This window comes from Podarcis raffonei, chromosome 16, assembly GCF_027172205.1.
Source record: "Podarcis raffonei isolate rPodRaf1 chromosome 16, rPodRaf1.pri, whole genome shotgun sequence".
Taxonomy (NCBI): Eukaryota; Metazoa; Chordata; class Lepidosauria; order Squamata; family Lacertidae; genus Podarcis; species Podarcis raffonei.
In genome coordinates this window covers 38,133,290-38,157,930 of record NC_070617.1, presented here as the reverse complement: position 1 = coordinate 38,157,930, position 24,641 = coordinate 38,133,290, and the positions used below count along the sequence as shown (strand labels likewise).

Sequence of the window (24,641 nt, the reverse complement as noted above, 5' to 3'; positions counted from 1 at the left end):
TACTAGCCTACCTCCTAACTTCATCATTTGTGGTCTGTGAGCACCAATTTTGCCAGAACATTTCCAGGCTTGTCACCTAAAGGTGATTCTCAATCACTGCACAAGACGATCAGGCAATAGGCTTACCGCAATGCACTGCCTCATAATGCACGACTGCTTCATCCTGCCAGGCCCACCAAACTTCTTCATGTCCTTGCAGAAGTGACACTCGCCACACTCTGTGCGCAGGCAGGCCTCGCACTTGCGACATCGCGTCCTCCTCCTCCGTGCTCCTGCAGTTGTCCGATTCGCCGCAAGCTTCACGGCTGAGGCAGGGCCCAATTTTCCTTTGGGTCTCCCGACGGCCCGGTTCTGGGAATGGCAAGCAACAGCAATGCTTAAACAGCAACGTTCCAAGTATTTCCCAAACCCTATTTCTCAATCCTTACCTTATGAGCAAGGATAATCATATTCTAATCATTATCCCTAGTTTGCAGATACAGGGACAGAGGCTGCAAGAACTGGCTTACTTAAGGCCGGGCACCAGAACAAGGCATCCTTCAGAATTTTCTGGGGTCCTCAAACCCTGCCAAGGCCCACCACTGCTGGCCATTTAAATTAAGATTTGGGTCAAGTTTTGGCCTGGAAATTGCTTTGGTTACCCTGCATGACTATCTTTGTCGGGAGAGAAATTGGGAAGTGTCTCCCTCAGATTCTCCTTGACCTCTCAGCAGCTTCCAGAATCCCTCTGGAGTGCACTCCTTCCTGGATGCCTAATAGTGGCACTTGGGGAGAGTTGTTCAGGGGTCTCACAGGGGGCAATTTTACCCCCTATGCTGTTAACATGAAACCACTGAGTGGGGTCATCCAGCGTTTTGGGATACGGTGTCAGCGGTATGTGGATGAAAAATAGCTCTGCTTCTCCTTTATGTCTGCACACGTATCAATGGATGTGCTAGACTGGGGCCTGGCACTGGTAATGGACTGGATGGGAGCCAATGAACTCAAGCTTAATTTAGGTAAGGCTGAAGCGCTCTTAGCAAGTGGTTCCCTAGCCGGGACAGGTGAGGTTCAGCTTGTTCAGAAGGGTGTTACACTTCCCCTGAAGGAGGTGCTCTGTTGCCTGGGGGTACTTCTGGGTCTATTACTGTCACACAAGGCACAAATGGCAATGGTGGCCCAGAGTATCTTTCACCAGCTTAGACTGGTGGCCCTATCTTCTGATGTTTACTTTCCGGTAACCGCTAGGTTAGATTTCTACAACGTGCTCTACCTGGGACAGCCTTTGAAGACTGCTTGGAAACTGCAGCTAGTGCAGAATTCAGCAGCCAGATTGCTGACCGGAATAAGGCAGTATGAATTTACAACACTAAATTGGCATCACTGCACAGGCTACCAATTAATTTCCCAGCTCAACTCAAAGTGCTGGTTTTGACCTATAAAGTTTTATGCAGCTCAGGGACTCAATATTTCAGGGGCCACCTCTTCCCATATGAACCTTATCATACCAAGGCCCTTCTCTGCATGCCTCTTTCAAGGGAGGTGCAGAGAGTGGCAGCAGCACAAAGACAGGCCTTCTCAGGGGTGGCTCCCTGTTTGTGAAAGGACTCCCAGCACCATCTTTGCTTAAGCACCAGACTATTTTTTGCTTGCCCAAGCCTTTAATTGTTAATTGGGAGAGTAAAGCATCACTGTGGGGTGAGAGGACTTTTCAATACTCATAGAATCCTTTAGTGAAGTGGGTAAAATCACGCTCACATCATGCAAACTATAGTTCGTGATTCTACACCTCTTTTATTTACTACATCGTTTATCCAACCTTTTCTCAAAATCACTCAGAGCAGCTTCCATGCCTCTCTGCCCACTTTTATTGTCACCACATCCCTGCAAGGTAGATTAGGCCATGAGTCTAAGCACCCAGTGCCAGTCTGACACAAAAGTCACTAGACATCATATAGGCCAACAATGGACATTTAGAGACTCCTATTTCCAGGAGGGAAAACCATGTGAAGTCTGGCTTAAGCTTTCGTGGAATCGATGGTCTGTGACAACACAGCCACAGCTGAATGCAGGCAACATTAAAATAGTGACCTTTCACAATGGCAGTAATTGGTGATGGCCCAAACTTCTTACCATTGCTAGGTAAATTAACACCTGTAATGGAAGAGGAAACCATCATCTCCATCCAAACTGAATTTCTTGGAAAATGAAATTCAGCAATTTCACACTGGAATTTCCTTTTACAGCAATCCTAAGCCAAGTTGATGCCCTGGTAGGCGACTGATTTTAAAGGCATCACCAGTTACAACTGTTGGGAAGGGCCACCTTTCTTACTGAGCTCCAACAGAATTGTCAGGCCATATTTTTAGCATTCTGTTGCCATTTAACTTCCAACATTCTCCCCAAATACCTGCCAGATGAGGATTATACATGCTTCTGATGAAGTGGACCCCAGGTTAAAGGTATTACGGGGCTCTTTATTATTTAGATCAGAACTTCTATTCAAGACACACTTACTTGGAAGTAAGCGCCACTGAACACAGAGGGACTTACTTCTGAGTAAACATGCACAAAATTGCATTTTTGGGTACACGACATAAAATGAGCCATTAAAGTAGAAGTTGTTACAAGTTTCATTTTACATTTTATTAAGTGAAAGAATGTTCCTCTTTCAGGGAAGCCCCAGGCAGTTATTTTAAAACTGCGACTCATCATTGTTACAGAAGCAAGGTAACTACCACAGACCATTAGTCAAGGCAACAAACAGAATTGGAGCAGTGGCGCCCAGCAGGAAGGGAAAAAAGAAAAATGTAAAACCTATGTTAACACAGCATAAGAGCAGCCTGTTCATACATTGCACAGTAGCTGACTATGACTGCTACTGACTGTGCATTGGGTAAGCAACTGCAGCACGTAAGAAAGGCAGCGGCCATAGCTCAGTGGGAGAGCAGATGCTTTGCATGGGCTCCATCTCCCAGGTTGGGCTGGGAGACGCCCCCATCAGACACTCTGGACAGCACTGAATTAGCCAGACCAATGGTCTGACTCCACAGTATACACAATGCAGATTTGCAAGCAAAGGTTTCCCTTCACTTTACTCTTTTAAATGTAGGTCTGAAAATGTCATGTGTGAATTAGAATTGTAGAGTTGGAACAGACCCCCAGGGCCTTCTAGTCCAATCTCCTGCAATGCCTGAAGTGTCTGAAAGTGTCTATGTGTCTGCATGCACACACACACACACACACACACACACACACACACAGCAGCCCCTGTGCTTCTTTCATATTTCTGAAGTAGGTCTACAATGGAGCAAAATAAACCCCCTATAACACATGTTCTGGGTTATTTAATGATCAGTTCATTTTTCATCCCCACTCTCATGACCATCTGAAGCAACAATTTAGAAGTTATTTTGCTATTAAAAAGACTTGTTTAAAAAGACGTTGCATTTTGGGGAGTTGTTCAAGAAGATCTATACAATTTCACAACACATTTGAAGCAGATGACGATGGTGATTATATAGAACAAAGGAAAGTCTTCTAACCAGTTTATTAAGTGTGTCAAATCCATCCACTGCACAGAGGGCCTGATCTTCTATGTTGCTAAAAATTACACAACAGTAACACTCACTTCCATGGGACGCGGGTGGCGCTGTGGGTAAAACCTCAGCGCCTAGGGCTTGCCGATCGCATGGTCGGCGGTTCGAATCCCCGCTGCGGGGTGCGCTCCCGCTGCTCAGTCCCAGCGCCTGCCAACCTAGCAGTTCGAAAGCACCCCCGGGTACAAGTAGATAAATAGGGACCGCTTACCAGCGGGAAGGTAAACGGCGTTCCGTGTGCTGCGCTGGCTCGCCAGATGCAGCTTGTCACGCTGGCCACGTGACCCGGAAGTGTCTGCGGACAGCGCTGGCTCCCGGCCTCTAGAGTGAGATGAGCGCACAACCCTAGAGTCTGTCAAGACTGGCCCGTACGGGCAGGGGTACCTTTACCTTTAACACTCACTTCCAATTCCAGCTGTCAATCAGCACATAAACCCTGGCTACCTGACTGCTTACATTACTCACTTGAGACCTAGAACTTTGTGGTTACCGGTGACAGGGTCTGCAGGTGGCAGCTTCTCATCCCTGAAACTCCCTCCTCACACTCATTTGCCCGACACCCACCTTAATGGTGTTTAGCTGCAAAGTAGAAACCTTGTTAATTGCCAGGGCATTTGGTGGCTTTTTGCTGAAGCGACTGAATATATTATTTCTATTTCTATTTTACTTTGTTGTTCTTTTTTATTTTAGCACAGGTCTTATAACAATATGTGTGGTAAGCCACACTGAGAACTGTTGTTAATAGGTGTGGTAAATTACATAAATGCAGAGCAATTCAAAATTGTTCAGGGCCATATGCCATTAGTCTTCAATACACAACAGCAGGTCCTGTGACAATTTAAAAGACGTTTACAGTGATGTGAGAATTTCTGGGCCTGAGTACATGTTACGGCAGGTTTATTTGGAAGCAAACTCCACTGTGTTCAGAGTGCCTTGTTCCTCAGAAAATGTGCAGAGAAGTACAGACCATACATAAGATCAGGCTGTCCAAGTAAATGGGCAGCAATCCTTGCCAGAGAGTAAAGTTTGCTGAAATCAGTGCAACTTGCTTATGCATAAATGTGAATAAGGCAGCAAGGTACACTGTGCTCAGCCTATGCATGTTTAATCATAAGCAAACCCAACTATGTTCAATGTGCCTTGTTCCTGGGTTCACTCCCTTAATATGATGGACTCAGAAGCAGTAGGCTTGTAGCCTGCAAAACTTCATGCCACAAAAACATTTGTTAACTTTTAAGTGCCACAAGCTGCTGTTTTGTAAACTGGAGAGAGCGGAGCAAAGCCAGCACTTGGGACAGGATTAGTCCCAGAGCTGAATGGAAGCCCTATTATATGGAGCAGCTCAGATCCATTCACCCTCCCCATAGGCGCAGCTCATCCATAGAAAACAGCACCTGGGATCTACGTCCTCCCCCCCCCCCCACTAGCTCAATCAACAAACCTTTCGATTAGCAAAAGGCTGCATAAAATGTCAATTTCAAAGCCACACCAACAATTGGTGCCTGGGGTTAAATACACCTCTTTCTGACTTCCTCTCCTTTCTTCCAACAAGGGGGCAAGATGAAGTTCCCCAGGAGCCCTTTCTTGGAGCACAAAAGCCAGCCCCCCCCCCGCCCCCGGTTGCTTTATGCTGACACAAGGAGGGATGCTCCCCGCCCCCTCCCCGTTTGGAGGCTTCCTTCCTGGCAAGGGGCGGAGGAGGGGCGGGGGGGGATGCAGGCAGGGCTTCTCTGGGACTACATTGTCTCTCCCCCCCCCCCCGCCTTGCGTCTTGCACTGAGGGACACTCGGCCTTCTTGGAAAGCCCCCTCCCCCCCCTCAAACTTTGCCTTCGAGAAGCCCCTCTCCCCGCCCCCTCCGACCTGGTCGTGCTCGGGCTCCCGCTCCGAGTCGTAGTCGTCCTCGTCGGGGCTCACCGACATGGCCATCCTCCTCTCATGGCGGGCCCAGGCGGGAGGGGCGGGAGGCGGGCATGGCGGGGAGCCGCCGCCACTCGGCTCGCCTCGCCTCTCGCTCGCTCGCCACACGGAGGGAGGGAACTCATGCATATGCATGAGGCCGAACCAGGAAGGGGCGGGCCCCCGCAGGCCGGGCCAATGGCAAGCCGAGAAGGCCGGGGCTCGAGGGGGGAGCCTCGCCATTGGCTGCCAGGGAGAGGGGGAGGCTCGCATCTTATCTGGGGGTCAACAGGACTTCATTTTAGGTGGACAACCCCCCCCCCCAAAAAAAACCTCCTGAAGCTGCACTGTTCCTCCACCCCAAGGTTCCTCCTCATCTTTCCTGGGTTTTTAAGGAATGTTTCCCCTCTAGATGGTTTCCAGAACAATTGGAAGCAGCAGTATTTTATTTGATGAAAATAAATATTTTTAAAAGAACTTTTCCTGAGCACATGGTCTTTTTGGGGGGTGGGGGGGGGAAATCTAACAATAAGTTGGTAAGACTTCTGCTATGTAAGTGAGTGCAGCAAACTAAGGTCAGAAAGGAATTACTTCAGAGTATTAGCTGTAAAGGTAAAGGGGTCCCTGAAAGGGTAAAGGGTAAAGCTGTAAAGGTAAAGGGTTAGGGTTAGGGTTAGGGTCCAGTCGTGACCGACTCTGGGGTTGCGCTGCTCATCTCGCTTTACTGGCCGAGGGAGCCGGCATACAGCTTCCGGGTCATGTGGCCAGCATGACTAAGCCGCTTCTGGCAAACCAGAGCAGCGCACGGAAACGCCGTTTACCTTCCCGCTGGAGCAGTACCTATTTATCTACTTGCACTTTGATGTGCTTTCGAACTGCTAGGTTGGCAGAAGCAGGGACCGAGCAACGGGAGCTCACCCCATTGCGGGGATTCGAACCGCGACCTTCTGATCGGCAATCCTAGGCTCTGTAGTTTAACCCACAGCGCCACCCGTGTCCGTATTACACTTACTTCAGAGTAACCCCCATCAAGCTTAACCAGGCTTACTTTTCAGTCAACCAGCAGAATCATAGAATCATTGTAAAGTTTGAAGGTACCCCAAGGGTTATCTAGCTCAACCCACTGCAATGCAGGGATCTCAACATCATACGGGACAGATGGCCATCCAACCTCAGCTTAAAAACCTATAAGGAAGGAGATAAAAGGGCCAGTCTCTGCCCTGAGGGCCCTACAATCTACATTCACAGCACTTCAAATATTTTAAGCTTCATAACCCTTTGTAAGATAGGCCACCGTTAGCCCTGTATTGCAGCATATTTAGGCTAAGAAAATAGTAACCGATCAGAAGCCACTCAAGTATGTTTGTGTGACTGAGGTGAGAGTTGGACTAGCATTTTTCCGGCGCAAACTTCTCACACTTAGCTGCTGTGCTCTGCATGCACTTTCCACTTAAGCTGGCCTTATTTTCCTGAAATTAAGCAAGCAGGCAGCCATGGTCATGGCAGAGTCTCCTCTGCTTAAACCTTTTGGTCGGCACCGATTCTCTTATGAGAGAGGAAGAAGTGGGAGCGAGCCCCTCTCCTTAATGAGCAAGGTGTATCCTGCCTCTTGAACAGATTTACTAATATCCTCAACAACACCTGCCCCCCCCACAACTTCCTCCAGTTTTTACAATCCATGGCAGAAGGAATGGCTAGCTCTTCTCTGAGAAGCAACTCTTTGTGGCAGCTTACACACGGAGTGTGGTCAGCGAGTGGGTGGAAACGGTTATGGGAAAACCAGACGAGGCACCCCAACAAAAAATTCTTTGGCATGATTCTCCTTGAGAGTAACCCACAAAATCCTTCCCACTTTCCAATTTGAAAATTATGGCTCCTCAGCATCTCCCTTGGCCCAAAATTATTCTGTCAGTTGCACTTAATTTTTAAATGATCTGTTTGTGTTGTACAAACCAACAGGATCACATTTAAATCACATGACTTCCTGCAAGAGTCTTGGGAACTGCAGTTTCTTAAGGGTGCTCAGAACTGTAGCTCTGTGAGCAGATTCTTTGGGGAAAGCCAAGTGTTTGAATGTATGGTGTGGATGTGATCCAGTCAGCTGAAACTGATGAACAACGTAAAAAGTTGGCCTATACGCACCTAAATCAAAGGTTTAAAATCTAATTTAGTTCAATGTCATTCGACCAAAGTTCAATGACATCGTTTTAAAGCAAAATCCTCTCAAAATCAGTTGATTTAATAAGCTTTTACATAGCCTGACAAGGAAGCACCCCCTAAAGAATGTGGGGCCCATGTTCTCTCATCAGCGGGCCACTAACATAATATTGGAACAAATTTAGAAGGAACACAAATTAACTTCTAATAACCAGGAACCCCTTTGCTCATTCATTGCTCATATTGTCAAATGACTCTCACATCCTTGCTCCCTGACACCTCACCCAGCATCAACTCAGTATCAGAATGCCTGAACCTTCACCCACTAAGTTACTTTTGTGATCCTTCACAATGGCAGGGATTGGTGATAATATAATCTGAGCATTCCTGACCTTGACTAAATGTAGGTCTGAAGAGAGAAAATGGTTTCCTGTCCCATTTAACTCAGCAATGCTAAAATGACTGGGTTATCACCTATTACTGCTGCTGTGGATTCTTACCTTGCATACATTTTAACTCTAACTGAATTGTTAGAGATTGTACTTTTTAAGTTTGATTGCCATTTAACGTCTACATTTTTTCCAGTACCTGCCAACTGAGCATTACACTTCAGACATCAGATGAACCAGTTCCCACTCCACAAAAGCTTGTGTCACAGTGAGATTTGTAGAGGCACCATATGGTACTTTGTTGTTTTTGATGCAACACGCTAACTCGGTGGTTTTCAACCAGTGTGCCATGGCACCCTGTGGTTCCTTCAAGTATGGTCAGAGGTGCCATGGGCAATACCGGCCTGTCCCTCTTTCCTTCCCTCCCTCCTCTGATGCCCTCTCAAGTCTCTGCCTCCCAAAGGGTGTGTGGCTGTTTGTTGCAGCAGCCATGGCTACAAATTCCCCAGGCAAATGGTGCCTCTGGGGCTAGCCAGGGGGTGCTTCCCAGGCCCCTGTGGGGCAGTTTGAGGAAGCACCTCTCTTTGGGGCAGGGGGAGCAGCTCAGATACCAAGAATGGCAGCAGTGGCTGCCTGGACTCCTAAAGGGAGAGGAGGCTGAGAGAACACTCGACAAGGGAGGGTGTTTGAAAAAGGGCGAGAGGCTGCCAGCTCTGCAGGCAAGGGGTGACATAACTGAGCTCCTGAACCCCACAGGTGCTGCAGGAGTAGTAGGTCAAGGGAGCCATGGACTTAAAAAGGTTGAAAAGCTCTGTGCTAACCCCTTGGGAAAGTGCTCCTTAATAGACACAGTCCTCTCATGCCCTTTTGCTATCGGATGGTGATCTGGATACGACGCTACCTTGTGTGTTCTTCAACTACCAATAAATGCTGCAGCCTGGAAAGTGATGCCTGATAAAAACCAGCAGTGCTGTCCAGCTACAAGGCTTGAGTGTTTACCCAGGTGAGTAACTACTTACTGGCTAGGCTCCTACCAAAAAGTGTCAAAGTTTGGGGAGAGAAAAAGGCATGGAAATGGCTATTTTTAGACAAGTTCAGCTCCAAACACCCTACCTTTGCGTTTTTCTTAGGCCACGATACCACTGGGACCCCAGAAATGGCAAGATTTTGGTCATCGTCTGCATGCTCCTTCAGGATGTTCTGTTTCAAAAAGAAAAGAGGATAATTAAGGGCTGTGTGCGCAAAGACCTGGCACACCATGACTTGCTAAAGGGAAGAAAATCAGAAAAATGTAGTGAAAAGGTTAAATGTTATTTTCTGCTTTGAAGCTTGGAAATAAAGATGTGGAAGTTTCACCTCGCAATTCTCATTTTGTGGATGTAAGGTGGAGATCATTCAGGAAGCTTTCAGGAATGATACAACAAATGCCTTATTACAACCTAAGAAGCAGAGGGGGGTTAAATTGCTGAAACAGTCATTTTTAACTGGAGCAATTGTATGGCTCCTTACTTTTAACAAAGTATGCCTTTTCCTTTAGAACAGTCTTCCCCCAAACTTCCAGATGTTTTGGGCTACAACTCCCATTGGACCAAACTAACACTCCGAAGCTTCTGGCAGGCACCAGGCTGGGGAAGGCTGCTTTAAAGCTGGTATTTTTCTCAAATGTAATAATAATAATAATAATAATAAGAAGAAGAAGAAGAAGAAGAAGAAGAATATTTATACCCTGCCCTCCCCAGCCAAGACCGCATTCAGGGAGGCTAACAACCAATAATAAAAACAAGTTGATTAAAATACAATTTAAAAGATTAAGATACAACATCAAAACATTAGGATGCAGCCTCTTCACAGGAGGAGAAAGGAAAAAGAAAGAGGGGGAGGGAATCAAACTGATTCTGAGCCAAAGGCCAGGCGGAACAACTCTGTCTTACAGGCCCCGCGGAAAGAGATCAGATCCCGCAGGGCCCTGGTCTCATGAGGCAGAGCGTTCCACCAGGCCGGAGCCAGAGTTGAAAAGGCCCTGGCTCTGGTTGAGGCTAACCTAACTTCCTTAGGGCCCGGGACCTCTAGGGTGTTGCTATATACCTTAAGGTCCTCCGTGGGGCATAGCAGGAGAGGCGGTCCCATATACCTATTATCTGCACATAATACATGTGCAGATTCTCACTGACCAACCAAGTAATCAACTTCCGGTCCTGTCATTAAATCAACTTAAGATTTCTTTAAATTACTTTATAATAAACCTGACTATAACAGGTTTTTTACTTGTAAATTTCTTGTTGACGGAGACTATGGTTTATGAAAGTGTGTTCAGTCTCTAAGGTGCAGTCTCTTATGGCACATAAGTCTTCATTGGTTTTGCTGCAAGAGATTAATATACAGCCACCCCTCTCGAATTTATTTTTTCAAATATATCTTTATAAATAATGTTCATTTTCCTAGCAGTAAGCACTATTAATGATGATCAGCAGACATGTAGAGGATTGTGCTGATAGGAGATCAGGAAAGAATGGAGACAGGGAAAGGGATCTTGATGTGAACACAAAAAGCACATTGTGAGAATTCCAACCCCACATCCTTCAATCTTCTTTACACTGCAGCAACCAACATTGATACTGTCTGGGGAAAATAGGACATGGGCAATTAAACAGATGAGAGACACTTCTTCATGCAGCAGAGCTCGTTTTCACAGACACAATCCACGTTTTCTAGCATTCAGCGTAAGTGCCTGACATCAAGGCAAACAGAACTTACTCAACGAAGATTAACAAATTCGTTAAGGCATTAGCTTTAGTGGACAACAATCTGTCAGAAGCAAGAGTGGACTCTAGTAATCTATGATAGCTTACGCCTTAATAAATTGGTCAGTCTTTTAAGGTGCCACAAGACCCGTTGTAATTTCTACTGCAACAGACTAACACACAGCTAGTAAAGGTAAAGGGACCCCTGACCATTAGGTCCAGTCGTGGCCGACTCTGGGGTTGCGCCACTCATCTCGCTTTATTGGCCGAGGGAGCCGGCGTACAGCTTCCGGGTCATGTGGCCAGCATGACTAAGCCACTTCTGGCAAACCAGAGCAGCGCATGGAAACACCGTTTATCTTCCCACCAAAGTGGTACCTATTTATCTACTTGCACTTTGACGTGCTTTTGAACTGCTAGGTTGGCAGGAGCAGGGACCGAGCAACAGGAGCTCACCCCGTTGCGGGGATTCGAACTGCCGACCTTCTGATCAGCAACTTCTAGGCTCTGTGGTTTAGCCCACAGCGCCACCCTGAAAATTATTACAGCTGAATCAGCTTCATGCAGCGTCCACCTGCCCCTAATCACTACAAAACCTCAGTTTCCTACACGTATCATGAGTTTCTAAATCAAATTTAAAAGTGTTTTAAGAGCAACTGGTAGTAGTGCCTCATTAAGTGTTTTCTTATTGTATTTAAACACCCGGGCTGGGGCGATGTGATACAGTTCCATAAGAGAACTGCACCACACAATGGGGAAATCGCTCGTTGCATGGTGCCTGCTTTGCCGTTTAAAATCTCCACGTACACAAACAATTAACACATCTAAAGGATGCAGTTCCTTGTCCCCAACATAGAAAGAATCAAGCTAGGGGTTGTGTTGCAATTCACACCATCCTGTCTCAAACACTGCCGTTACTGATAGTCTGCAGGAAAGGTTAATAAAACTCCTTCCTGGTGCCTCTTTTTCTCTATCCTACCCTTGCAAATCCCTCATCAAAACCTACATTTTCTGTAAAGTCCTTGGGGCAGGCACCTGCCTTCTTTTTGGTGCTCTGTAAAATGCCACGCATACTGATAGCAATATACAAATCCACATTAGTTATTAGTCATTCAGCTAAGTGAGGTGAGAGAAGGATATCTACCTCCAGTGCTTAAAGCTCATGTGTGCAGGGAGATTCTGAGGGGTGGGAGCATTTGAAGAACCAACCCTGACCCACCTTGTGAGATCTGCAGTGGTACAGTTCCCAACAGTTCAAAACTAAGCAACATTGCCCAGGCCCCTCTCACCTGGATCATGTTCCACACACTCCGAGGGCCAAGGATGGGAAGCCAAGGCCCTCCAGGTGGGGAGGACTACAATTCCAAGCATCCCTAATGACAGCCCCAACCAGCATCACCTGATGCTGGCTGAGTCCACCACCTCATCTCAAAGCTCACCCCTTCTTTGAAGCTTCTGGAATGACCTCTCCCAAAACCTAACAAAGCCTCTCGCATATCCTTACCCAATATGTAAATGAAACCTAATGACTACTGCTGCCCACATTTATTCTTTGTTCCCCTGACGTACCGTATTTTTTGCTCTATAAGACTCACTTTTTCCCTCCTAAAAAGTAGGGGGGAATGTGTGTGCGTCTTATGGAGCGAATGCAGGCTGCGCAGCTATCCCAGAAGCCAGAACAGCAAGAGGGATTGCTGCTTTCACTGCGCAGCGATCCCTCTTGCTGTTCTGGCTTCTGAGATTCAGAATATTTTCCCCCAAAAACTAGGTGCGTCTTGTGGTCTGGTGCGTCTTATAGAGCGAAAAATACGGTAACTCATTTTATCTTGTCTGATCACCTATGAGCAGGGCTATTGTCAGGGGGAACTCACTGGCACTCACTTTCGGCACCTCTCAGGTGGGTGCTACTGCCATTCTAAGAGAACCAGGGAGGCGTTCATGTGAGTTCTGGCACCTATTTTTCTAGAAAAATAGCACTGCCTATGAGGAGTAAGAATTACCTTCAGGATACTAACCAGGCAAGAGAAGTATCTGGCAAATTGAAGAAGGGTGAATTCCATCTCTCTCCCTCTCCCTTCACCCTGCTTCCTATTTTTCTTAAATTTATATCCCGCCTTTCTTCTGTCATACATGTGGCTGCATACATGTGGCTCCCCGGTCATCATTGTAATGTCACTTGGCAATGCAGAAGCAGAGAGGCAACAAGCCAGTTCTGCGGGTTCTTAACTTTTGCAGACTAATTTTCAAGGCTGAGATATGCAGTTAAGAGCTCTCCCAGTACCCATAACTTGAACTCATGAAGATAAGACCTCGAAAAGCTAAACTCTTAGATACGTGTAGTATTTGCTGGGCTGTGTACCTTAAAAGAACCAAGTCGCGTCCAAAGCAGGTCTCCCACCCCCAGCCAGAGGCTTTGAGGATTCCACTCAAGTGGAAAGGAGTCCCATAGTGTTGTGTGCTTCTCCCCACCCCCTGCCCTCAGGGCACAAAGCCAGAGACTTCCCTTCTTTTTGTCATTCAGATCCTTTTAATGTGCTTTACTCCTGGTTTTGGTCTATGTGCAAGAGCTGTTGAAGCAGCCAAAATAGTGGCAGCTTCTTAACCCCTACAAATGAAGTGCTTTTTCTGTGAGAACATTAACAGAAGATGTTCCACTCCACTTCACTCTTTCCCAGGTGGCTTCTGTCCACCACACAGAGATGGACTAGAAAGAAGAGAAGAAGAAAACTGTTGGCTACATACAGGGAATTGTTGCTTCTGGATGTGAAGATCAGTAGGATAGGCCCTGACTGGGTTCTGAAATAACCCTTCCTTTCTTGCTCTGAGAGACAAGCTATTCACTCTTTACAAAGCTAAGCAGACTACTCACCACATGACTACACCAAACACATTCTTCTTCCTTGTGGATTTTCTATGTAAGGTATGTGAAGTGCACAGAAATCAGGGCCCATTCTCGAGAAGGATTCCCAACTACAGGCTATTTGGACAGCCTCCTGACATCACAGAGCTTACCATTTTTAGAAGCAAAATATCTACACACCTTCATATCCTCCAGCAGAGACTGAGGATCCTCGATGCCTTCAGGTATACATTTCTTATTCTCCGGAAGGGATTCAAGTTTTTCAACAAGGGCTTTCAAACCCTTCAGTTCAAACTCTGTCAGGTGAGTCCATTTCGCCGAGACCTCTGTAGCTGGGGAGCCCGTGGGAGTTTTGGGATAGTCTGCCGGTGTAGATTTTACACTTTCTTCCGACTCATTGGACAAAGTCCTTTTGAGGAAGCGGGTGGCTGTAGATTTTTGCTTCCTCCCTGAAACCTCCTTCCCTTCTGAATGTATACTGTTGGGAGAAGACGATCCGTCCGCCAAGGCCTTGGGGATTTTTTCCAGACAGTCGTCCTTCTCTTCCCGGGTGTGGACATCACACGATTCGTCATCCATGTCTACCCAGGAATCCGATGAGAAGCTGTCTAAGCTGCGTTTCCTTGTTGTATCTGAGACAGATGAGAAGAATTTTTAATGCCCTGAAGGTAGGACTCAGTTGCACAGAATGCTGGCCTTGGCAGCTCAAAGGCGATAGCCAAGGACAGTCCCTAGACCATCACTAGTATGGTTATTTATTTACTACATTTATATACCATCTTTTATCTTCCAAGGATCTCAAGGTGGTGAACATAGTTCTCCTCCTCCCCATTTCATCCCCACAACCACCTGTGAGGTAGCTTAGGCTAAGAGATGGTGACTGGCCCAAGGTCACCCAGTGACCTTCATGGCTGAGTGGGGATTCAAATCCTACTCTCCCAGGTCCTAGACCAACACTCTATTACTATTATGCCACACTGGCTCTTGACTAGGCTAGGCTATTTTTCTGTGCACCTGGCAGGCGTTTTGTTTTAAACTGGAGAGCACTTAAGACAGCCTTTCACGCACACTAGTGATGGTGCATGCAAGGTTGATGGTCACACTACCCCACTTGGCTTCCACATATGATTGCTGACGGAAGGAAGAGACCTGCCATCCTGGAGGATGTCACTAGGTGGCAGTGGGCCCACAGTTCCTGAAGAGCAGGAAGGAGTAGGGGAAAAAAGGAATGAATGACCTCATCGATTTACATCTCATCTGAGCACTGATAACTGTTCTCTGCGAATGGTGCATGCACCTTGCAGACCTGGTCTATACTTGCCTCTGCCAGGGACCATAGCTCAGTGGTGAAATACCAGTACTGTCTGAAGAAGATGCTTCAATCTATGCCATCTCCAGTTTAAAAGGATTAGTAGCCGGTAAAGTGCAAGTAGATAAATAGGTACTGCTCCGGCGGGAAGGTAAACGGCGTTTCCGTGCGCTGCTCTGGTTCGCCAGAAGCGGCTTAGTCATGCTGGCCACATGACCCGGAAAGCTGTCTGTGGACAAACGCCGGCTCCCTCAGCCGCAACCCCAGAGTCGGCCACAACTGGACCTAATGGTCAGGGGTCCCTTTACCTTTAGTGGTAGAGATATCTGCTTTTATCACTAGAGAGGTGTTACTAGTCGACATGGGACAACTCTGGGCTAGGTGGACAAATTGGGCGTAAGACAGCTGCCTATGCTCCACAGATAATTGCAAGCTCCACAGCTAATTGCAAGCCCACCCTATGTGGCCAAGAAGGGCATTCAGCTTTCTCCCACAGACTACCACCGCTCACCCACCCAAAACTGCAGCCTCATTTGATCCAGTCTATGAAAAGCTCTACCATGTAATTCTGCAAAGTGTATAAACTGGCTATATGCTATGCAAATTAAGCATGCAAAGTTGAACTATCTACATAATTTATTCCAAGTGCTGAAAAATGTACTTCCTTTGTGCAGAATTTAGGTGTGTGCCCTGGGATGCCACCCTAACCCTCCTGCTCCCATGTGTCAAAGGCACCCAGTTAACCCTCATTTCTTTGGGAGGATTCAAAACCTGCAGAAACACAAAAGTATACATATCTGAATGTTTTTTTCGCTTGCTCGCAGAAGACCTTGAGAAATATCATTTCCTGGGGGAACTTGGTGTGCTGGTTAAAACGCCTGAGGTTCAAGCCACACACTTGCTCCTTTAGGAAATGATAGAATAATTCAGTTCAATCTCCACAGCTCTTCACCATTATGATTTTCGACCTGTTTGTGCACAGAAGCAAAAAGGAAGGGTGCCGTTCCATCTCCCTGCCTGTTCACTCTGATTATCAACTGCAAAAGAATTCACTCACCAATTAACATTGATTCTTTCAGATACTCTTTGCTGAGGTGGGAGCGCTGGGTCACGCAAAACACGTATCTCTCCAGAACATACCAACACATCTCATAGTAGAAAGGGTAACGGAACTTGGCTTGCACCTGAAAGCAAAAAGGGAAAACATTGGTCAATCTGGGAGACAGGGAAGTTTGCTGCTCCTCAAGCCTGTTATCATCTTATCGAGAGCACAAGCGGCCTTTACAGGAGCGGGAGGAGAGGAAGAGAGGGCGGGAGCTGAGAGAGATGGATGCCTTCTGCATACACAATGAGCAGCCTGGCCTGCCTTCCGGGAGCTAGCGCTTCATTTTGTGGTTCACTAATTTTACACCTTCCTGGGAGGGGAGGGGGGGAGAGGAAGGGGGATGAAAGGGGAGGGTGGAATCCTCAACATGGATTCTTTCCCACCCCCAAAACACACACACACACAAAATATAACTTTAATTTGATATATTACTCTTCCCATTTCTAAGCATAGAAATGGTGGTGCACATGTTAGTCTCCAGAGGATTCAAGTTGAGAATGTGTATGTTGCTAGATGACCTAGGAGTTACCTCCCATTTTTGCACAGCCACATGCACACACTGCCAACAGAATGAGAACTGAAGTACATGTCGGAAGGCGCCTCTTCCCACAACACATCATTAATAGACGGAATTTGCCCCAACAGGTTGTGGTGGCGTCCACTGGCTTTGAAAGACGACTAGCAATTTCACGGAAGAGCAGGAGAGGTCTATTAATTATTATCAGCCACGGCAGTGAGGCAGAACATCCAGCATCAGAGACAGTATACCTCTCAGTGTCAGGCACTGGGGACAAGTGAGTGGGGATGACTGTCTTTATGTGTGGGCTTTTCCGGAGGCATTTGGCTAGCCCTTGTGGGAAACAAGATGGCCCTTTGATCTGACCCAGGAAGACTCCTGTTATATCAAATGCAGGGATGCCGTCAAAAGTGCATCCCTTGGGGTGCTGAGTTTTTCCCCTTCTGTACCGCATAGTACCACTCATGTTGTGACATCATTCATTCTCCCTCTCTCACACTCACTCACACAGCAGAGAAGGGTGCTGTGCAGAGGTGACTCATTTCAGAGGGAAAACGGAAAGGATCTCAGATTTTGGGGAAGAGTGAAGCTTTGGCAGCGCCCCACCCCCTGTGTTCCTAAATATCAGGGGGGCTGGTATCTACTTAAAAGACCGAGGGCCCATGACACAAAACTGCCTACCATCGGCAAATGCTTATTCCACTCCCCACCCATGGATGTGAATATAGGTCTCAGAGCAAATCACAATGTTGAGTGGCTGGGCTCTCCCCAGCAGCAGACTAAGCAGCCCTTGAAGCAAAGACATTTAACAACAATAATAAAGGGGGGGAGCGCAGGGGCTTTGGTTCTTCTTAGAAAAAGCACAAGCAAACATCAAGCACCGAGATTAGAATTTATAAAAATACATTACTAATTCTATTACTATCATGAAGAAACCATATTGCTGCTTCCTCAGTCGCTATTGTCGCCAGATGCGGTGGTTAACATTTGTTAAAGGTTTCTACAAATGAACTCAGCACTAGTGGGGTTGTGGGTTCAAATCCTAGTCCTACACATGGCATGTTGTCACCTCTCAGTCTCTGCTTTCCCACTGGTAAAATGAGAAGTCTCATGGACTCGCCTCACAAGGTTGTTGTAAGGAACAGCCAAAGTGCGTGTCGTAAAGCAGGCACTTCAGATTATTGAGAAGTGAGATACACAGTCGATGTAACAGCTTACACATTCAAGAGCTGGTGTCATCCAGTGGACAGAGCATTAGATTTGGTTCTGGGGGAACCCACAGTTCAAGCAAACTCACTGCTTGGCCTTGAACTAGTCACTCTATTTTGGCATCAATTCCCAATCAGCAATTTGTAAATATATATGCATAAATTGCCAGTTTCCTTTATTCACTCTTGGTTGCTGGTGCTGGTTGCACCTTCCTCTCCTGTAGGAGGCACACTTCACAGGAAGTCAGGGGTGACTTTCTTCCATAGAATTAAATGGACATTCCAGCCCATTCCAGTGGTAGACAATAAATTCCAGTCATCGTGATTGCCACTTTGCTAGTCATAGCGAGGCGCTTTGTGGTTGCTGTTTTTGCACAGACACAGTAATGACCACACTTCCCAGGGAGGCGTGTGATACAGCAATTCTGCCTTTCATGAAAGGCAAGATGGGAACACAATACATACCACCACCTTGATTTCCACAAAGAGAAAAAGGGTGTAGTATACATAAAGCAGTCTACAAATTTCCCCTCACAGTATCTTTTCTTCTCTTCCTAGAGACACCTTGGCCCATCACCTAAGGCCAGATGCAAAATGTTGGCTTAGAATTATAGAATCCTAGAATTGGAAGAGACCCCAGGGTCATCTGGTCCAACCCCCTGAAATTGCAGGAATCTCAGCTAAAGCATCCATGACAGATGACCGTCCAACCTCTGCTTAGAAACCTCCAAGGAAGGAGAGCCCACAACCTCCCAAGGGAGACGGTTCCACTCTCTAACACCTCTTACTGACAGAAAGTTTTTCCTGATGTTTGGCCAGAATCTCCTTTCTTATATCTTGAAGCCATTTGTTCAAGTCCTACCCTCCAGAGCAGGAGCAAACCTTAGGGATGAATATTCATTTCTGAGGTCTACGATGAGTAAAGGTTAGTTGAAAAGAACCCGATGTGGATAGTTTTCCCAGTGCTGCCCTGTAAGAATATTACTGGACTCACTACTCTTTCTGCATCACTTATTTCTAACTGCTCTTATTCCTTTTTTCACCTCCCCCTTTCACCTTCCCCCCTTTTTATTGGTGACTTTTCTAAAGGTGGCAGGTGAAGACTTAGCCAGAATATACTAGAGATGTATGCACAGTGCATTGCGCTCATTTATTTATAATGTGTTTTATCCCAACCTTTAGCCAAAAAAACAACAACAGTGTTACAGATCAATGAAAAACCATCTACAATAGATGACATAAAAGGAAAAGGGAATGGGGATGGAGGAGGAAAGGAACAAGCTCCGGCACTACTGTAATTTTTAAACTTATAATAACCAGTTGGAATGGAAACAGTGCAGGGAGCTTGGTGGAACTGCTGCTGCTAGGTGACAGTTTCAGAAGAGCCATAGGCAGCTTTGAGCAGCAGGGATGGAATAACCATGCTTCTCCTCTCTCTCTTTCTGCTCTGCAGCATGCTGGAATATTGGTATTCATTCAGTACCACTGATGTCTATTTCCAGCCCGGCCTGCTTTTAACATGTTTCCATCTAAGCCCTGGTGTTTCACCCATAGTTCCATTTAAAGTCACACCTGCAATCAGCATTCCAGAATGTGGCAGCCAGACTGGTGACTGGGAGTGGCCGTCGGATCCTAAAGGATCTACGCTGGCTCCCAGTACATTTCCGAACAAGTTCAAAGTGTTGGTGCTGACCTTTAAAGCCCTAAACGGCCTCGGCCCTGTATACCTGAAGCAGCGTCTCCACCCCCATCCTTCAGCCTGGAAACTGAGGTCCAGCTCCGAGGGCCTTCTGGTGGTTCCCTCACTGCGAGAAGTGAAGTTGCAGGGAACCAGGCAGAGGGCCTTCTGGGCAGTGACGCCTGCCCTATGGAACACCCTCCCATCAGATGCCAAGGAGTAACTATTCAACTTTTAGAAGATGTCTGAAGGCAGCCCTGTATAGGAAAGATTTTAATGTTTGGTGTGTTTTTTAATGTGTTGGAAGCTGCCCATAGTGGCTGGGCCAACCTAGCCAGATGGGTGGGGTAATAATAATAATAATAATAATAATAATAATAATAATAATAATGCATATTTCTCTCATTGCTTTTCTGCATTCTGACTCTGAATGCAGGAGAAATGTATTAGGGACACAGCCAACAGCATTTGGGTTCTATGTATATTCTAAGCAAAATGGCCACTCAGGACAGCTTATACCTGTCTTTCCCAATGTGGTACCATGGCAACCTCATACTGCTCCTTGGTGCATGCCCAGGCCCTTTGCCCCTCCCATTTTTAACGATTTTATTAAAGGGTTGCTTTTTTAACCAGTGACTGGAAAGTGGCATGCAGGCATCTAGTGACACCTTGACCTGTGCCCAGAATGTCTTTGGGCCCCACATGGGGCCTATGGGGAAGAAAGAGACAGACAAGCTAGAGGCATACGGTGCATAGGATCGGGGCAGGGCTTACCTGGGTCACCCCAATATTTTATTCAATTTGGCGCCCCTGGCTACCAAGCTACACCTTGAGGAGACGGTGCAGGGAGCACATCCTTTCCCCTAGAAGACCCTCCCATGATCTCATACCACCTGAGTGAACATGCTCTATCAATGACAAATTTATTTTTATCCAGCTGGTACTATTTATAGGTTTGGGCTATTGGAAGCTGCCTTACATCAGATCAGACTATTTGTCCATAGGTGGTGCTTGCTCCAAGGGCACAGTCCTGTCAGTGCTTTCCCCTCACCCAAGAGAGACAGGACATGCAAAATGAGAATTTGCACAGGCCGCACCTGGTCTTCTTAGTGGAAATGGTAGCGCTGTGATGGCAGTGAGCCCACTGGCAGTTTCGGAGATACCACAAACAGCACCTCTGCGCATGCTCCACCACTGAACAAGTTCTGCCCCACTAATAGTGAGGTTCCCAGAATACAGGCCAACCATCCCGGCAATATCTGCAACTTTCATCAGCCTTCAAGCCTGGGGTTTCAGCTTTCTATGGCAGAAGCAGCCAACAGGGTGCCCTCAATATGCTGTGGGATTACAACTCCCACCTGTCCCAACCAGCGCAGGTGTTGTGCTCCAACCATATCTTAAGGGCACCACCTTGGCTGCTGCCGCCTTGCCTAGGATTTCAGTGACATACCAGATTGCTCACTGCAATAGTCAAACACAAGGGAAACCAGCCATGTTAAAAGAGGGATGTTCATAAGAGGAACTCAAATTATTAATGTTTATTTCTTTTCTTTTTCTTTAGAGAGCACTGCAGGAAACAAAATTGGCAAAGAATTTGACTTACAAACAGGAAGCCGCCCGTTCCACCCCTCGGCCTTCCAAAGGTTTTCAGCCAGATGCCTGGGGAATATTAAAGACATCATTTGCTCAACATTTTCGCTGACAGGTTTCTGAGCGTCACCAAATTCAGCCGTTTTACCAGTGTAAAAAATAAAATGAAATAAAATTCAAATGCGTAAGACAAGGCAGTCACAAGGCATGCAGTGCTCCCGTGCCATAGACGATCAATTCCGAATCGTCAATTTGAGTTCCTAATGGCCTCGCGATCCAGGCTCCATCCCACAGCCAATTCCCTCGATGTCTCTAATTTGCTATCTCATTGAAATGTGCCCTGTGCTCTGCAAAAACCATCAAAAGCGAGAGACGGCCGGTGCATGTGCTGTGAATAGAAGACGACGCGCCCTGCCAGACATGAACCGTAACAGTGGAGGGGAGCAGCTGCCTTCATGCCTTGCTGGAAGCTTCCTCTAGTCGGCCACTGCTAGGATCAGAATCCTGGACTCAATGAGCTCTTAGCTCTCGTCCAGTAAATGAAGTTGTATTTCTATAAAGCAGCCTTCCCTAACTGGGTGCTCAGGATCACAAATACCATCCTCCCAAGCCATTGGCCACACTGGGCTGACAAGAGGTGTCAGCCTCTGAGGAAGGTTGCTACAAAGCAGAGAGCTCTATCAGCAGCAATTAACCAGGATGGTCAATTGGAAGCTCCAGTACATCACTGATTAGTTGCTGAGAGTGAAGCAATGGAGGAGGCATGTTGCCATCATGCCCTGGATGAATCGGCATCTTGCAGGCTGATGTGGGAAGCAGCATCCTGGAGCAGAAGGCGCTTGCGCCTGAGGCAGAAAGGCTCTTCTTAAGAACTCCCCAGAAACATCTGTATGACACCAACCTGGCTGGCTTTTCGTGGGCAGTTAGTTAAAACTGTTTTATTTGTCCGATCATTTGATGAATGATGCAGGGATTTGAGGTTTGTGGGGGGAGTGAGGTGAGCTGCTGTTTCTTACACTTGCAATTCTGGAATATTTTTTTAGCAGTGCTTTTGGGTTTTATTGCATTTTAGGGCCTGCTGGTCCCAGGATATGATCGGAAGGAAGATGATACAGCGACCTTGCTGAACCTGAGTATGTAAAAGCCCTCTTCTCAGGGATGGTACTTTTAAGTTTCAAAATGACAGAAAGGCGGGATTATAAATATAAATAAATAAATATAATAAGCCCATAACTTGCACACATGTAACTTGTGTGCATTCAGCTTCGCACGCTTGGCAAAACATATTTAACAAATTGAAAAGAGGGCACCCAATGCGTTTTGACTATGCAGTTTCAGCTTTAGGCAATATCCCGGAGCGTAACCCCCACGCAAATTGCAGGTTTACTGCACTGCAATTGCTTTTCAATACTGTGAGCCGCCTTGCAAGCTCTATAGCACAGAGACAGGCCATTAATTAGGAAATGCAGTAAACTGCAGAACCAAAGCGGTATCATTAAATATTCCAATATATCATCTACCGAAGGGAAAAAGCCTATCCTACAAGGCGCTTGGAGGCAATGATTTAATTGATTCTTTCCAGTGGTAAGTTCTGTGATCAATAATTTACAACCCGCCAAAGGTTTTTTCAAATTATTTCTGAACATTACGGGAGGAAATGTATCCACACTGGGGAAGGATAGCTTCCAGAGTTCAAAGTGAAATGTTAAAAGATATTTCAGGGGCTTTTACAAAAAAATCTATTTACACCCACACACCACAAGTGTTGCATTTTTTAGCCGACACCTCTGGCTACTGCTTGATACAGATCAATTCTCATAGGATTGCTTCCTTAACCCTTTAAAAAAAAACAGCCACTCACTCAATCGTCAGCTGAGAGTAAGACTCATAAACGTCACAACAATTTCTCTTTTTCTTTTTTTAGGCCAGAGTGACATAATTATGTGGTTAAGTGAGACAGCAGGATCTGGCCTCTGTCACATATGCTTTGGTCAAATCCAGATTAAATTACTGCAACATCCCCTGAATAGCGTTTGGAAGTGTCTGCTGCTGCTGCAAAATGGCCCCTATCATTACCGTGCTGACCACAATGTCACTAGAGGCCTGCTTTCTGGAGCACACGATGCCAGCCTTGTTTGAGTTGCACCTGAGACCCATTTGTTACTGAACAGAATTTGAAGGGCTGGCTGACAATCACTTCAAAATGTGCTGCGTCAGTGGTGAGCAGCCTGCAGCCCTTGGTCTTATTTCAAAAGCCCAACAGAAGGATCAGTTCAGACCTCTAGCAAATAATAATAATAATAATAATAATAATAATAATAATAATAATAGTAGTAGTAGTAGTAGTAGTAGTAACAACAACTTTTCATACTTATGAAGCACTTCAAATTGTTTTATTCCTGTTGTAAACCACCCTGAAAATGAAAATATAATAAATAACTATCCCTGTATGAAGGGACGCGGGTGGCGCTGTGGCGTAAACCACTGAGCCTAGGGCTTGCCGATTGGAAGGTTGGCGGTTCGAATCCCCACAACGAGGTGAGCTCCCGTTGCTCGGTCCCAGCTCCTGCCAACCTAGCAGTTCGAAAGCACACCCAAAAGTGCAAGTAGATAAATAGGTACCGCTCCGGCGGGAAGGTAAATGGCGTTTTCATGAACTGCTCTGGTTCGCCAGAAGCGGCTTAGTCATACTGGCCACATGACCCGGCAAAACTGTCTGTGGACAAACGTTGGCTCCCTCGGCCAATAAAGCGAGATGAGCACCGCAACCCCAGAGTTGTTTGTGACTGGACTTAACTGTCAGGGGTCCTTTACCTTTATCCCTGTATGAGCCCCATATTTTCCTGGTGGGAAGGGCAAGGCCAAGAGGCAGTGGGTAGCCTAAGGCAACTGAGCAAGCTCATGGCACGGGACTCATGTTCTTAACCATTACGCTCTGCCCTTCCCAGCTCTTAGTCTGTCTCTTCCAAACCCTTCCCAACCCTCAAGATGTGAGAAATTAATCTAGATTCTAGGTCCTAGACGAACATCATCACGTATGATCAGGCTATAAATCAGCATTACAGTATTGACCAGTCTCCTCCCTCCATTAAAAGAAAGAGAAAATTGGGGTGGGGGCTTTGAACACCAACAATCACAGTACAGCAGAGGCTCAAGCACATCTTTGCCATTTAAAAAGAAGGTGGAGCAAAGCCACACTTGCATGACACTCTCTCTTTGTGCTGGCAAGAATTGCTTTGTGAACAGCACCAGGAAATCTCCTTCCGCTGCTGGACGACACACACACACACACACACACACACACACACACACACACACTTAAGTGCTTGAAAGAAAGCCATGAGCCTAAATGGAGTCCATCAAGGAAGTTCAGCTGAAAAGCCAGAGACTCTGTTGCAATATTCTGAACGAAGAAAACGTTACAGGATATGATCTGCACAGGAAGAACCAAGAGGGCTAATCACAACTGCTTGCACATGAGCCCCAAACAATCTGAGTAGGGCTTCCTTCCAAGTAGATAAGCTACTTGGTACTCTGTGCTAAAATGTTGTTGTTGTTTTTAATTCTGCACTATCTGTACAGCTGAAGGCATTTTTATTATTCTGTAACTA

General features: G+C 46.4%; 1 protein-coding gene across 5 annotated transcripts in view; it reads right to left on the bottom strand.

Annotated features, from left to right (window-relative positions):
- Positions 1 to 24,641, bottom strand: part of KDM2B (lysine demethylase 2B) — an 87,457-nt gene that overhangs the window by 19,140 nt on the left and 43,676 nt on the right. For all 5 annotated transcript variants that reach the window (XM_053370203.1, XM_053370204.1, XM_053370205.1 and 2 more), the window contains 4 exons: positions 15,990 to 16,116; positions 13,804 to 14,255; positions 9,136 to 9,222; positions 127 to 351 (listed from right to left, as the gene is read on the bottom strand). In XM_053370203.1, the coding sequence (XP_053226178.1) occupies positions 127 to 351; positions 9,136 to 9,222; positions 13,804 to 14,255; positions 15,990 to 16,116 (891 nt within the window). The remainder of the gene's footprint in view (positions 1 to 126; positions 352 to 9,135; positions 9,223 to 13,803; positions 14,256 to 15,989; positions 16,117 to 24,641) is intronic.